This window comes from Crinia signifera, chromosome 4 (assembly GCF_055691185.1).
Source record: "Crinia signifera chromosome 4, ASM5569118v1, whole genome shotgun sequence".
NCBI classification, from domain to species: Eukaryota; Metazoa; Chordata; class Amphibia; order Anura; family Myobatrachidae; genus Crinia; species Crinia signifera.
The window spans coordinates 78276764-78293321 of NC_139220.1; the positions used below are offsets into that span (position 1 = coordinate 78276764).

General features: G+C 43.4%; 2 protein-coding genes across 11 annotated transcripts in view; one reads left to right on the forward strand and one right to left on the reverse strand.

Moving 5' to 3' along the window:
• Positions 1-16558, forward strand: part of TENM2 (teneurin transmembrane protein 2) — a 2252147-nt gene that overhangs the window by 675525 nt on the left and 1560064 nt on the right. The gene's annotated exons all lie outside the window — the stretch shown is intronic.
• Positions 12010-13677, reverse strand: LOC146072346 (uncharacterized). Its single transcript, XM_083179628.1, has 2 exons — positions 13429-13677; positions 12010-13348 (listed from the first exon to the last, which is right to left on the reverse strand). Exons 1-2 carry the CDS (start codon positions 13556-13558, stop codon positions 12774-12776), a joined length of 705 nt encoding a protein of 234 aa, XP_083035754.1. The 5' UTR covers positions 13559-13677; the 3' UTR covers positions 12010-12773.

Here is a 16558-nt window from a genome sequence, read left to right on the forward strand (position 1 = left end):
TACAGTGTCTTATATAGTGCAGTAGATTGCGTTACAGTGTCTTACATAGCGCAGTAGATTCCGTTACAGCGTCTTATATAGTGCAGCAGATTCCATTACAGTGTCTTATATATTTCAAATGTAACATGCCAACACATGTTAGCCACACCCCCAATTCATTAGCGGGAGGAGGGGGCGCGAAATATGCCCTTGCTCCGGGCACCATGGCACCTAGCTACACCGCTGGGCAGGAGAGGAAGATAAGCCTGACTGCAAATTTGAGGACAGATTGGAGAGGAGCCAGTTGGGATCGAGCGAGGCCAGTGAGGAGAGCATTGCAGTAGTCGAGCCGTTAGATGACCAGTGAGTGGATGATAAGCTTAGTTGCACTCTGTGAGAGAAAATGCCTGATGCGAGCAATGTTGCGTAACTGGAACCAGCAAGAATGGGCAAGGGCTTGGATGTGGGGTGCAAAGGAGAGGGAGGAGTTGAGAGTGACACCCAGGCAGCAGAGTTGGGGAACGGGGGAGATGATGGTGTTGTTAACAGTGATAGAGATATTAGTAGGGGGCATAGCTCTGGGTGGGGGAAAGATAATAAGTTCGGTTTTGTCCATATTCACCTTTAGAAATCGCTCAGACATCCAGGAGGAGATGGCAGAGGCAGTAGGAAACCTGAGAGAAAACAGTGCGGGACAGATCAGGAGAGGAGAGGTAGATTTGTGTGTCATCAGCATAGAGGTGATATTGGAAGCCAAAGGAGTTAATGAGTACACCCAGAGAAGAGGTTTAAAGGGAGAACAGAAGGGGGCCAAGGACAGAACCCTGAGGGACCCCAACAGGAAGGATGGAAGGTGGTGAGGTGGAGCCAGAGGCAGAGACTGAGAAGGAACGATTGGAGAGATAAGAGGAAAACCAGTTGAAGACCCTGCCAGAGAGGCCAATGTTTTGGAGTGTGTGGAGGAGGAGAGGGTGATCCACAGTGTCAAAGGCAGCAAATAGGTCCAAAAGGATAAGCAGGGAGAAGTGACCCTTGGATTTGGCTGACAGCAGGTCATTGGTGACTTTCACTAGGGCAGTCTCAGTGGAGTGAAGTGGGCAAAAGCCAGATTGAAGGGGATCAAGGATGGAGTGGTCAGACAGGTAACTGGTGAGATGCCTGTAAACCAGCCGTTCTAGTATTTTAGAGACAAATAATAATACTAATAATAATGTGTTCCTCTGTCCCTGCCCTTGTGTGACCCTGTCCATATGTGCCTCTGTCCCTGCCCATGTGTCTCTTTCCCTGCCCATCTGTGCCCTTGTCCCTGTGTGCCCCTCTGTGTCCTGTCCCTGTCTGTCTATGCCTATGTCCATGCATGCCTGTGTCCTTGCCTCCCCGCAGTCCCTGTCCCTCAGTCCCCGAATTTTGGCTCAATCTTTGTGACATTATGTAAGGTTTGGCTGAACCTTATGGCAAAAAATTAATTTTTCCTCAATCCAGGTGGCATGACATGAATTTTGGTGGTAATCTGGGTGGCATGATGTGAATTTTTGCTCTTTCAGTGTGGCCTGATGTGAATTTTGGCTCAGTCCAGGTACCAGGATGTGAATTTTGTCTCAGTCCGGGTACAGGATTGAATTTTGTCTCAGTCCGGGTAACAGGATGTGACTTTCGTTTTGGCATAAAGGTGCGCATACACAGAGGGTTCCTGTTTTGCTCCTTATGGGTGGTATAATGTGATTTTTGGCTCATTCCATTTGAATTTTGGCTCTTTCTATGTGGCGTAATGTTTAAGGGGCAAGTATAAGGGTGTCTATTATTGTGTTGCATAATGTAAATGCGGTATATGGCGTGGCACATTAAACTCAACAACACGCCCCCTTTTAAGTTGCCACACCCCCTTTTAAGAGGCCACGCCCCCTTTTTTACCGAGCATGCGACAAAGCGCACACATTCACTTTTCCATACCCCCCACTTTAAAATTTCCAATTCAATCACTGAAGGTAATTGTATATCAAGGGGTAAAGTCAGTCGTAAAAAATATGAAAGCACTTGTTTACCTACCAAGGTTTGCAGACATCATCCTTGTCCATATAATGTAAGGGCTTTTAAGTTAGCAATAGACCTCCTGGCAAGCTGGGTGTGACCACTTAACTGTCTCTCACTTTAATGATGCTAATTATGAAATTATGTCCTTAACCACCTTCACTGACCAGACATTACCTTTAGGTTGATGCATTTTTTACTAGCAAACAGACCTCAGCCATCTCTATTAGATCCCAAATACATATCAGCCTTGGTTTCTACCATAGTGTTATTACTGTATATGATTATGATAAATATTATATAATATTTAGTTATTTTAATGTATTGTGGATGGGTGAGATTTTTATTTAATTCATCATTTTAAGTTTTAAATCATTCCCACTTACATGTTATAACCCAGGCTTCCTTTGTAACATAAACTTGTGGTCTGTGCTAGAGATACCTGTACAGTATACTGACATTAACTGTCTATAAGAAGTCTAAAAGCAGTTTATTCAGTGTTCCTAAATAGTATCATGTTACAGGTACTGTAGAAATGGGTTAATGCTGATCTATTCATATACTAGTCAGCATTAACTGTTGTATACATCCCAGTAGCACTGTCTGTTTTTTTTTTTTTTTTTTTTTTTTTTTTTTTAAATTGACATACCATTATTTATATGTAATAGTTTGTGCCTTTGTCATATAACTAATCTTATAGGGTCAGATGCACTAAGCTTCAACAGTGATAAAATATAGAGTGATAAACAACCAACCAATCAGCTCCTGCCTGACATTTTTCAAACAGTCTGTGACATGGCAGGCAGGAGCTGATTGGCTGGCTGTTTTTCACTCTCTGTTTTATCACTTTTGAAGCTTAGTGCATCAGGCCCATATACTGCTGATACATTTTGAAATATACTAACGGCCTTTACTGTATTTTATTTTGCCTTGGAGTAGAAGTTTGTCTGTGCATTCTTCAGCTTTATTCTGTTATTATTCATATATATCATAAGTGACATTATCATTTAAAATAAATGACTAAGTGAGGCATCTGAAAAAAATCAATCAATCTTTATCCCCTTCTGTTTTTTTGCAATCCTTATTTACATTTGCGTATACTACACCACTCTATTTGAACCATCTTCTATGTGGTCACATATCATTGAAATGTTTATGCCATATGTCTCATTTTATGGTTATTATCTCCGCACAACCTTGTTTTACATATATATCTTTTAAAACATCTCTCCTGAGCTTTAGTTACATCCATATAATGTTTAAATATGCATATCCATTCTCCTACATGCCTTTCTTGCTGCTATTGACATTTTTATCTTCTTAACGGATATTCTCAGACCTCTACATAATTCTCCATAATGCAGCTGCCTTGATAAGTTATTGTGCTAAGTGAAACATATAGCATAGCTAAGGTAGTCGTCAATGTCCTTCAGCATGAGTCCTGCTAACTCACAATTGGTGCAAGGTATAAATATAATGCACATACCAACATACCGTTATGTAGTGCTTAGTATGGGGCTATCCATGTTGCTTTTGTGGCAGAAATACAAAGATTTTTTGCAATTTAAAAATATAAATGATCAATTTAATCAGTTCTGCTGGAAAACATGCACAATCTTAAATGTATCCCTTGTTCCACCATAATGCCTATCCTGTATGGTCATTTGTTTATTTACAACAACAGTATTTAAGCAGCATGAACATAAAAATCAATGAATAACAAAACGAGGCATTATTTACTTGATGAAAATACTTTCATAGCGTTTGTAGCAATGTAAATAACCCACAAACCGCATCAAACACTAATTTTAAATTTTTCATTATCCACAAAGTGAACGGCAAGGCAATCTTCTGATCTTCATTTATATTATGGAGCCAAAAACTGTAATTATACTTACATTTATTTGTAAAGCCTTTTTTTATACAGATAGAGCAAAGGTTTATATGAAAATGGCTTAATAGGATAAAATCAATATTTTTTTTTGCTTGCAACTATGTTGTCAACTTTAGCTGTAAAATATCTTGTTACTCCACCTCAGAGCCTGTTTGAACATCAATAGTTCATAGTTTATTTATTCATATTTTTAACATGTACTGTACATCCCAACTTGATGCCAAGTAGTTGCTAATTACTCATTAACATGTGTGGTGGCACGGTTGCTAAATGGGAGGCTATGTACAGTATTTCATTTTGACCAGGGCACTAACTGTGTATTTGTATTGGTAACCTTGTGCTTGCATGGGTATCCTGCTTCTGCTCAAATGAAGCCGGGAACATGATCCTAAAATAGTGATAAAAGGATACGGTCATAGGGTCGACAAACATTGGGTTGACACCTCTAGGTCGACAGGCAGCAAGGTCGACATGGGTCAAGGTCAAAATGGGTGTAGACAGGTCATTAGGTCGACACAAGCATTAGGTCGACATGGGCAAGGTCAACATTCAAACAAATAAAAGAAGGTGTGCCAGCGCTGGCTGATCCAATAATAGAGTAAGATACGGTTCTCAAAAATTATACAATTTATTACAATATAAAACACAATAAAATGATTAATGGTTATGAAACCGCAATGGGTGAATCATAAAACAGAAAGTCAATAACGATGATAAAAATTATATCACAGGGATATTGTATCCGTTATATTCATAAAGTTGACAAGTGTAATCATAGTACCATCCTGGTAGATATTGTGTCCAATTGAGACGACTCTGAAGTCCTTTGCCCTATAATTTCAAGGGCTCAAGCTTCCCACTAGAACAATTTCCTCCTTTTACTGGATGTTTGTTAGGAACAAGGCAGATATCCCATAGATCTGGGGTAGCCAACCCTAGTCCTCGAGAGCTACCAACAGTGCATGTTTTGCAGGTCTCCTCACAGAATCACAAGTGAGCTAATTAGCTCCATCTGTGTATCTTTTAAAATGTGTCAGTGATTAATGAGTGCAGCTGTGCAGCAGCTAGGTTGTCTGGAAATGTGAACTGTTGGTAGCTCTCGAGGGCTAGGGTTGGCTACCACTGCCATAGATGATCGATCCAGGTGGGGTGATGTTGGTTGGAGATGGACTGGTTGCTTGGTCAACTGGATGGTGTCAGCTACTTGTTCACCATCAGTGATTTAAATCATACAAACTCTACAGCAGCGGTTCTCAAACTGTGGGTCCTGACCTCAGCATGGGGTCACGACTCTATGTTGCTGATCCTCAGGCTAATGTGTCTTTGGAGGGGGAACAGTTATAACTCATATGTAAACACCCACTGCTTCCCTCTTCCATCCCCGTCACCCTTTTCCATCCGACCCCCCCCCCCCTCTCCCATTACCCACTGCCTCCCTGTCACAATAGCGATCATTTCACTTCACTGACCACACATGTGGCAGCCATTCAGTAGTAACTTGCTGGTGTCCTGTAATGATTTTTATTGTCTGACGGGGCCCAGAGAAAAATAGTTTGAGCACCCCTGAACAGAAGCACTACTACAGGTTGAGTATCCCTTCTCCAAAATGCTCAGGACCAGAATCATTTTGGATAATGGATTATTCCGTATTTTGAGATATCTTGCATTTATGTTGTACAAACACATGAAATGCACACAAATATACTTTATTCATTATTTTATTTCACTTTCTAAAATGTATGGTTTTTTGAATAATTTGGATAATGGATATTTGCATAAGGGATACTGTAATATTACAATGTAATTACAGATACTGTTGTTGCAATAAGCTTAGTCAGACATCTAAATATTGTATTCATATTGTGTGTGGCTTTTCCTAAATTTGGTACTTGTTTCCTAGCAGGGCGCCCACTAAGCAAATAGCTTAGTGCGCTATTCTGTGTAGGAAAAACGCATCGCATCGCGTACCATCTATAGTGCTGTGCGATGCGATGTCCATGTTAACTGCACAGGAGTGCTTATACAATGAAATATTTCATAGGATCGCATGGCACCAAATGCGATGGGATGCAATATTTGATTGTACATGCCATGAGATGTGATGAGTGCTTACAATGAGATGTGATGGGTGCTTACAATGAGATGTGATGTGTGCATAGTATGTGATGGGTGCTTACAATTGTAACCTACGCCATTGTTTAGCGTCAACCCCAGTATCCATGCCACCCCGAAGCGTGGAGATCGGCGGCGGAATGTGTCCTCCGACCTTTTTACCCCCACTATCCACGTCGGCGTGGAGTTGATTTTAGATAGTGTGGTGAGCGCAGTGAGCCCCCGAGCCCGAAGCATGCCGAGTGCAGCAAGCCCCACAAGGGGAAGCAGATAACTTTACATGTATACCGCATCCCCTCGCGGGGCTCACTGTGCTCACCAGGCTTCGGGCTCGGTGGCTCACTGCGCTCGCCACACTTTCTAAAATCGACTCCACGCCGACGTGGATAGTGGGGGTATGAAAAGGTCGAAGGACGCGTTCCGCCACCTCTCGCAGGGCTCGCTGCGCTCGCCACGCTTTGGGGTGGCGTGGATACTGGGGTTGACGCTAAACAATTGTTACGATCCGCCTCCAGCGGATCGGTGTTATGCGCAGATTCACGCATTCCCCTGTGTGTTGGCTCCCTGTGTATTTTCCTGTCTGTGTTGGTATTTGCTCGTTGGTGACCTCCGGTGGTCAGCCTGGGCCATTGCAGCTCACTCTGTCTGTGTGGGTGTGTGATTAGGGCTCAGGTGTTCTCATTAACTGCTAGCTTGCTATGCTCACCTGCAGGCTATGTGTGTTGATCACTTCCTGGTGTTCACTATATAAACCTTCCTCATCTATTACTTCCTGCCGGTTATAGCTTCAGTCTTTGCTAGAAGTGTTCCTGTGCTCCCATCCTGTTCCTGAGTCCGTGTCCAGTATCCAGCCTATCCTCGTGTCCATGTGCAGCTTCCAGTTTGTTCCTAGTGTCCGCATCCAGTATCTAGCCCATCTGTGTGTCCATGTGCAGCTTCCAGTTTGTTCCAAGTGTCCGCATCCAGTATCTAGCCCATCTGTGTGTCCGTGTGCAGCTTCCAGCTTGTTCCTGAGTCCGCATCCAGTATCCAGCCCATCCTTGTGTCCATGTGCAGCTTCCAGTTTGTTCCTAGTGTCCGCATCCAGTATCTAGCCCATCTGTGTGTCCATGTGCAGCTTCCAGTTTGTTCCAAGTGTCCGCATCCAGTATCTAGCCCATCTGTGTGTCCGTGTGCAGCTTCCAGCTTGTTCCTGAGTCCGCATCCAGTATCCAGCCCATCCTTGTGTCCATGTGCAGCTTCCAGATTGTTCCCAGTGTCTGTATCCAGTATCCAGCCATTCCGGTGTCGGTGTGCAGTCTCCTGTCCTTCCTTGGTTCCAGCTGACCTGTCCTGCTGCGCACAGATAAGTGGGGTATTCTCCCAAACCTCCTTTACTGTGCTTTTGGTTATACTGAGACACCTCTGTGTATTGTTACACTTGCTTTGGATTTATGGTACACCTTTGCGTATTGTTACGCCCGTAGTTGAGCCATTGTTCTCAGTGGGATTAGGGTCCCTTGCCATCTCAGGGTTAGTTAGGTTATCCCCTTGCGCTCTCCTGGCCTCGGCAGCAGGTGTTGTCCACCCTTAAGACCTGCCTGTAGCGGAGCGGAGCGGGCCTAACTCGCTCCCCAGCCGAGACGGGCCCAGGCGAAGCCTAGCTCTGCACACAGCTGCCGACTCCTGTCTGAGGCAACGGAGTTAGGGTCCGGCAGGGGTCCCCTTCTCCTAACAACAATGGCGTACAATGGTGTAGGTGCAGGTGCTTACAATTGTAAGCACCCATCACATCACATACTATGCACACATCACATAGCATCACATCTCATTGTAAGCACCCATCACAACTCATTGTAAGCACTCATCACATGGCATGGGTGTTTGTACAATCAAATATTGCTTCGCATCACACACATCGCATGGTAAAAACATACCATGCGATGCGATTTCACTATGTTTGCGTACGTAAGAAATCTGGGCACCCTGCTAGGAAACAAGTACCCTAAATTTTTATTATTATTATTTATTACCAGTTATTTATGTAACGCACACATATTCTGATACAGTATAATAAGATGGAGGTGTCTGTTGACTGCAATTGTTTCTTAAATATTTCTAAATGCATTCATGATAACAGTTAATTATTTAGTAGTTTCCCATTGATTGGGTTTTGGAACCGAAGATCACAACTTACATTGGCAATTTCTGTTGCTCTCATAGAGGTGCATGTAGAAATAAGTGATGAAGCCACAGAAGACTATCAAAACCTACAAGTCAACATAAAACAAATGCTGGAACTTAAAAATTGTGGTGGCTCTTATTGACACGCCAGCATGTACCACAAATAATTGCCACTTGCATAGATTCATTTGGGTGCTAAATATGGTCATGTGTACATGGAGCTACTGCAATTTTTAAACACTGTACATCAGTATACCCGCATCAGTATTGGCCACTATATTTTCATGAGTTTTCTTGGACAACTGTTCAACAAATGTCCACAATGGATGAAAATGTAATACGGTCAAGAACATTTTGAAATGGCTAACATTAAATCCAATACTTATGATATCTTTTTTTTAAATTGAGGGAATGTATGGCAGTTCTATAGAAAATGACGTATAAAGACAATAATAGCATCTTTATTTAGTTCATTCCATTTTTATTTCTTAAAGTGAAAGTCAAATTAAAGTATGAATTTGGATTCTGACAGGATGCCACATGTCACACTTGACAACTACTGTACTAGAAGTGTCACTGTATATTTAAATATGTACTAATTACATTTATTTTAGTTCTGTTTCATTTCTATTGATAGTCATAGCATTATTACACCTCAGGTGTGAATGTTACTGCCACTTAGAATGAACATATTGTATCAATTTAATTTAAAAATGAATGAATAGTGAATCTGTTACAAAATATTTAAGTGATGCGGCATACAAAGATATTCAATTTAATCTTTAAATAGTATATATCTTAGTGAAATACTGAATTTACTAAGTGAATCTCTTTGCATATGAATACATTATTCATGTTCTATAATACAGATAATCTTCTACCCACTTTACTAATAAAGTCAAAATGATGATATGTATATTTGTATTATATGGGACAATCTTGTCAGTACAGATATTACATTTTACAATAACCAATTTCAATTTCAGGATTTTGTAGTTTATGGTAAAATGCTGAATAAAAAGATGATTCTGGGCCGTACTTTTGGGATGTTAGGGCTACCCACTGCTAAAATAATTTTAAAGGTATTTCAAGACATTTTGTACTAATAATGTAAAATGTAATACTCTAGCTAAGTGACATACAAACTTTGTATTTGTGATTATTTTCAACTGAACAGTATAAGTGCTTAACCCTTTAAGTGCCAACATTGCTGTGAGAGATCCTCAAGATATCCGCTAAAAATTTCGCTCACAGCAACTGTTCTTTTGGTGGGTCCAATATTTAACTAAGCTTCAATTAATTGACTTGGCTGCATTTGTATATATTTATACTAAAAGAACAGTCACTGTGAGCAACGCTGGCATTTTTAGCAGATATTTTGAATATCGCTCACCGCAACATTGGCACTCAAAGGGTTAATTATAAGCGATGCCTGTAATAATGCTTGCATGTGATGGCTGAGGGTAAAGAAGGTACACTACAAAGTGAGATGGCTAGGTAGTTGTAGAGGAGACCCAAAGAGAACTGGAGAGCACCAGAAATGGTCCAGATGGTGTGTGATCTAGACAGAAGGCAGCTAGTAACAAACAGACATCTTATTGGGCCTCTGTGATGACCATATACTTTATTAAGGTGAATGAGCAGTGTGTAGTGTTCGGTGTCATATGGTGGACTGGACATTGTCTGCATCTGAAGAACCCGTTGATGCGCAGCTTTCCTCTCTTGGACAGGATGCACAATAGAAAGGATGAAAGGGAAAGTTAGTTTTATTCTGTTTTCTGGAGCCACTATTTCCATTAACCACTGCATATGTCTTATATTCCTTGCATAATTGCATGTATTATGTGATTATTATCCACATACAGGGGTGTCCCAACAAATACAGTGCCATACAACTGGGTAGAATGTGTGGATCATTCCTGGGTAGAATTTCTGTGTCATTCCAGGGTAGAATGTGTGGTTAATTTTTAGGTAGAATGTGTGGGTCATTCCTGGTAGAATGTGTGGGTCATTCCTGGTAGAATGTGTGGGTTATTCGTTTTTTTTTTTAATATCATCTGGAACTTTGGGGGGGGGGCAAAGCCTCTGTATGTAGTATGTAGCTACCCCACCATGCATGCACTCTTGCATAGATATTACCTTTTACAATACTTGTTTATTTTCAGGCCTTGTACTTGCATTGTGCCATCTATTTTTCTGAGATGGTCATGGGGCAAGTTCATCTTTTGACACATTCTTTTTCTTTGCAGTAACGTTGTAAACTAGAAAAAAATACATTAGCACACCTTAACATATAGAACATAAATAAAATATATGTGATATTAGCTTTCTCTCTCCTGCACACTAGGCTTTATGCTACAACAGATATGGTTTTCAGAATAGTATTTTTTAATGATAATAAAACCCTCCTTAAATATGGCGTACACTAGGGTGACTTCTTTCATCAAAGAAGTCACCCGCAATCTGCCCTTGAGCTGCTTGGATCCTTTTGAATACATTATATCATATGCAATCCTAGCTAAGCCTGCCTGGCTCAGCACCAATCCAACAGATTGTTTCTGCAGCGGGTGAAACTCGCAGGCTCTGGTGCAATGCATACAGGACCACACATTGCATTGGACCTGCTGTCAATCACATGCATTTTGGGTGCTTTTCATGCGATTGATCACCACAATGTGAATCACCCTAGTGTATGGGGGCATTTAGTCGAGCGTGCAATAGGTAGTAAGCAAGTAAGAAGTAAAGAGAGGTAAAGCTACTTATGGAACTTGGACTTCTTATTTGTGCTGGGACTGTGCAACCCCTGAGGGTTTCTCTGGGCTCTCGCATGATGTAGTAATCAGTTCTTCAGGGAAGGAAGAATCTATTCTGTCAATGAATCCTCAAAAAGTGTCTGGTATGTCACATAATGGCTGTTTGCCGGAGATGCAGCCTGTTTTGCAGCACTAATTGAATATGAAAGAGCTAGAGGTTCTGATAATTCTGAGTTTCCAAAATTTTTATTGAATTGCTCATAAAAGGGCCACTCCATTGAGACTGCCAAACTATTTCAGTGTGCTCCATATGCTCCCCTCTCATGTGGTCTGAGCATCTGCAGTTAATTTCATCAATAGGCACACCAAAACAACCAACTTTCCAAGTCAAAATCCAGGTTGGGCATTGTCATTTTCCCATATTTATTCTTCTTATTGGCTTCTGGCTGTATACAGTATTTTTAATAGTGATCTAAATAAAAAACAACTATGTATATGTTGACTCATGGGGCCAGATGTAATGAAGCACAAGTTGGCCATTGGAGCGGGTTCCCTGACAAACTCTGGCTATTCTTTTTAAAGCAGCAATCATTTACAAGGCATGGTTTTGGCATGTAAATGTTTTCCACTCAACATCCGGAATCAGCCAAGAATCTGCACCTCTGGCCACCTCGGGTGTAATTACATCCAGCTTATGGTGTGAATAACTTCATATCGAAACACAAACCACCGAATATGAGTTTGAGTGGTCATAAGGTATTTTTTCATGTATTAGAAATTGGTGTCTTTCAGCCACTATACTTCTAGAAGATAATATGTAGAATTGACCCCATAATGCGAATTATTGCTTCATTACTTAGGCCATTCCGGAGTGAGGCCCTTATTCTGATCGGTGCGGACTTTTCCGAATTCTTTCGGATGGCGTTTTTTAGCCGTCTGCGCATGCGTGGAGAACGCGACGCGCATGTGCCACGCATGGTCTCCGTACATGTTCTCACTAATCCCGTACAGAACTGTGCACCGCATACATTCGGGCAATAGGGGTGTGTTATGGGCGTCATGCGGAATGACACAGGGGCGTAGTTTCAAAGTGGGCTAAACTGGGCGGAAACATGGGCGGACACGGGGGAGTACACATATATTGGTAGGCGTGCATTCGGCCAGCACGCCGAATGCACGCGAACAAAAAGGGAAGAAATGTGCGGTGTCCAAAAGGTTACTTTTGCTTTGCGGACACCACTCGGTCATGCGCTAGGCAATCGGAACGCCTAATCAGGACGGACGCACCTCAACCAATGTCACCTGAACCCAATACAATCACATACTTTACCCATTACTTGTTAATTACACGCTTCTCACTGCTACAATTGGAAGCATTGCAGCTTAAAGGGAACATTACATGCTGCACTTGTCACACACTTTAACATTGCAAATAATGCACACAACATAATAATATTAATACTAATACACATGCCACTTCTGCATGTCTAAATTAATACAGACATTTGTGGGGCCAAAATAACATTTATTAAACAAACTTAGGCAAAAAATGAAAATACATAACAAAACAAATGGTACCATACCAGGACCAAATAAAATAATAAAGAATAAATAGCCACAGCAGAATCATTGGGAACACATCAGGTGGCTTCACAACAAAAGTACAGCACCAACACTTCAAGTACAGCACACTGAAACAGGGCAACAGAGGAACCAAACATGACATTTGAACCGCGGGCAAAAGTGGTGACCCTGGGCACGGATTTGGACACAGGATGCTGACACACACAGCTCAATGGAAGATTTGGGAAGACATAACGGAGGAGATTAATGGGGACACAAGTTCATTTGCGAGCACGTTTGCCCCTGGCAGGCTCCTTGCCACGTGCAGCAGCTCTTCGGCCTCGTCCACGGCCAGAGTCCGATGGTGGCTCATGTGGAGCACGTGCTGGGGAGGGGGTGGATCTTCTTCCCCCTCTGGCAGCAGGGAGTGATGAGGATGGTAATGCACCCGAAGCGGGTGACATTAGGGCCCTATTGCTGTTAACTAGCTCCACCATAAGTTCATTATGGCGGAGGAGGAGGTCGTTTTGCCGCAGGGCTTGATCAGCCAGCACCTGCAGGCTACCAGCAATAGCTTGTTGGCTGCCAGCCATAGCTTGCTGGCTGGCACTCATAGCCTGCAGGCTCTCAGCAATACTCTGCTGGCTGGTGGTCAAACCCTGCAGCACCTCCTCGGCCCTACGCACCCGCTCGAATGCCGACTCTCCCTGCTGCACAATACTATCCAGCACACGGCCCCACATGGACAATTCAGCCGCAGACAATCCCGGCGGCTGCTGCACGGGCCTGCTACTGGGGCCAGGTGGCACAGACTCCACAACCTCCTCAAGAGAATCTTGACCAAGCGGTGGCGATGCTGTTGAACAAGAAAATTGAAATTACCACACATTCCATGCAAAATGTTAAACATCTACTTATGGCCTGGCAAATAATTACCTTCTAGAGTAGAAGCCATCACTTCCGCTGGGGACTCGCTGTCTATAGTGCTCACCCCCCGGACCTCCTCCACTGCTATACAGCACTGGGCCATCTCTTCCAGGGGGGTGAGCTTCAGCTTGGATGGCATGGGGCCAGCCCCAGAGGTCTGGCTGTGTTGCCACCGGTCGGTCAATTTCTTCTTGAGGTTGCCTTTGAAGTCGTGCCACCTGCAATCAAAGTGTACATATTAATACATGTAACTCCTCATGTTTGCTGTAGTACCCATTGCAATCTGAAACATAATACAACATGTGCCTACTGACACCAAACTTACATTATATTCTTTTTTCAAACCAATCCTTAGAAGATACAAAAACAGTCACCCTCCAATAACTATCAATTCAATGTCATGGCCTACATGTCTGTGCGTCCAAGCAACGTGAACACCCATTGGCCAACTCCATCTAATATTGAATGTAAACATTACTGGACTTGTCCTACTCAAATTTTAGACACATGTACTTGCCTCTTCTTAACGTGCTCTGCCTGACGAACTTGTGGAGCCACTGCATTAATCTCCGCCGTTATCCCCTCCCAGATCTTCCATCTCCTTGTGTGTGTCAACTTCACCGCTGGACACTCAATTAAATCACGTGCCCGGGTCACCAGGATGTCAAGCTCCCGCGGTTCATATGCCATGTTTCGTGTTGTGGGTTCCCGTGTTGCCCCACTGCGGCCACGGGCACGGGCACGGCCACCGGTTGCTGTACCTGAAGTGCTGGGCTGGCTACTCTGTTGGGAAGCCACCTACTGTGTTCCCAATGATTCTGCCGAGGATGGCTCAGCTGCTGATTGGCCTGCTGTTGATGGGCCAGCTCGGTCCTCTGGGTTGAGGGGTACATAGGTGGTGTTGGCCTCCATGCGGGCCAACAGATTCTGCACCACCTGCTCTTCCTCTGAGTCTGAGCCTGGCATGTTTGCAACAAGTGTTTGCCTTTCTAGGACCACTTTAAATACTATTTCTGTAATTGGCGTTAATCAGCTGCAAGCTGCGTTCCGTACGGCCGCGTCCCGTACGCCAGCGTCAACCGTGCGGCGCATACGGGCCGCCCCTTGGTGTGGAAAAATATTCCCAAAAAACCTGGCAAACTCAGTAAGTCTGATTTATTTGCTAAATGCAGATTCCAACACCAATGACCAAATACAACTGAGGTCAGACATGACATGTATATTTGAATGTACTTCTGTACTGTGCACTTGTTTGCTATGTAGTACAACTGACACTACCCATTCCATATGTCAATCCAGTCCACCACTTAGCCACAAGTAATCAGTGCTAGCATCCAAATCACATGTGAAAGCACTCCAAATTCAGGCTGTATGCTAGCTACTTTTCATTCCACCTCTGTATTAGGGGCCAGTAGAAGGTAATTGTACACATGGCAGCATGGGCAAATTTTTGGAAAAGGTCTGCCACTATTTGCTATGTTTCTGTTGCATAGCTTTCATTATAAAATACCTGTTTACTACCTTGTGGAGTTAGGTGTTAGTGTCTAGTGATGCAGACTATTTCACCTGGTGCTTATACCCATGTTTGGTGAATGTTATAGATTATATATAATGTGTTTACATCTTAGTTTAGACTGTGTGTTTAGGATGGGGGTGCGATGCAATGGGTTAGCCGGATGTTCGGGCGCATACACGCTGTTAGTGTAAAAATGAACAATAAAGTTAATACCAAATATCACTCGAAACAACCAATGACAGCACATGATAGTTTGATTAGTGCCACTCCTAAATAGGCTTCCTACCAGCGTGCAGAACCCTTCTCCACTGCGGAGCTACTGGCGCTGGTGGGAGTTATGGAGCGCAGACTGGGGCAGGCAGGCCCCTTCATTACCAATCGCGACAAGCGCCGGGCATATGTTGCGGCCCGGCGCCGCATATTCGCCCGCACTCATGTGCGGAGGACCATCGCCCAACTGGAGAGGCGATGGTCCGACCTGCGGAGGCGGGAGCCGGAGCGTCTGCAGGCTCTGAGGCGGCGTCTGCAACGCTGTAAGTATTTTGTGCAAATACATATAATTGACAGAGGCCAGGATTTGGTCTGCTTCACAATTTTTAAAATGGAGATGAACAAACAGGCAGCCAATCAGCTCCTACCTGGCCTTTTACAACTACAGTCTGTGACATGACAGGAAGGATGTGATTGGCTGCGTATTTAACACTCTACATTGTATCACTTTTGAAGGCTAGTGCATCTAGCCCATTGAGTGTTTGCATTTTAACATTATTTAATATTAATATTACATGAGGTCAATTGGGAGTTTATGACATAGAAAAGCCATATACTATATGTGTGATATATAACACATATATATTGTGGTTATGAGATGTTCTTGTTAGACTTATTTCTATGTGAAATGACACTCACACATTTTGTATGTTTAACCCACAGCACGGGAGAGAGCAAGACAGGCCCGTCAGGAGGCCCAGGAGGTGGCCAGTGCGGACGCCACAGAGGAGGTGGCCAGTGCGGAGGCCACAGAGGAGGTGGCCAATGAGGAGATGGCCATTGAGGAGCCCAGACAAGCGGGGGCCATTGAGGAGGAGTCACAGGACCAGAGCTATGTGACAGAGGAGGATACAGAGGAGGCACAGGAGGTCGGGCAGGAGGTGGAAGTGGAGGAGGAGGAGGTGCCCCTACCCCTGGAGGATGTTCCACCACCTCCCAATGTGGAGGAGGACGACCTGGTCGAGCTGCCTGCCAGGGGTAAGTAGACATAATGCTTCATTAGTGAGTTAGGTACAGGTTGTTATGTTGCACAGCTGATTCAATTTGCCTATAATATAGTAAAGAGTAGTCCCAAAAAATGGAAAACAACAGACACACTTTGGTCTTATAGGCCCATGCTGCTAACGTGCAATCTGGATGCTCATGTAGGTGATGAGTGTTAATTTATGGATGCTCTTTGTATAGAAGCAACAAAAACAATTCAATGGAATATGGCCAGGCCTGATTTATACTGGAGTCCCATGTGGGCAGTTTGCATGGCCCCCCTCTAGCCAGTGTGCCCGTGTTGTTGTCATGTATTTTTGTAAGGTATTATGTATGATGGATTGAGCTTCGAAATTGATAGTTGGATGG

What these genes read in the sequence shown, in the direction of transcription:
- LOC146072346 (XM_083179628.1), bottom strand. Translation starts at nt 13,558, where the DNA reads ATGCCATCCAAGCTGAAGCTCACCCCCCTGGAAGAGATGGCCCAGTGC. An exon ending in GATGGCTTCTACTCTAGAAG is followed by an intron (nt 13,349 to 13,428) that starts GTAATTATTTGC and finishes CTTGTTCAACAG; the next exon opens with CATCGCCACCGCTTGGTCAA.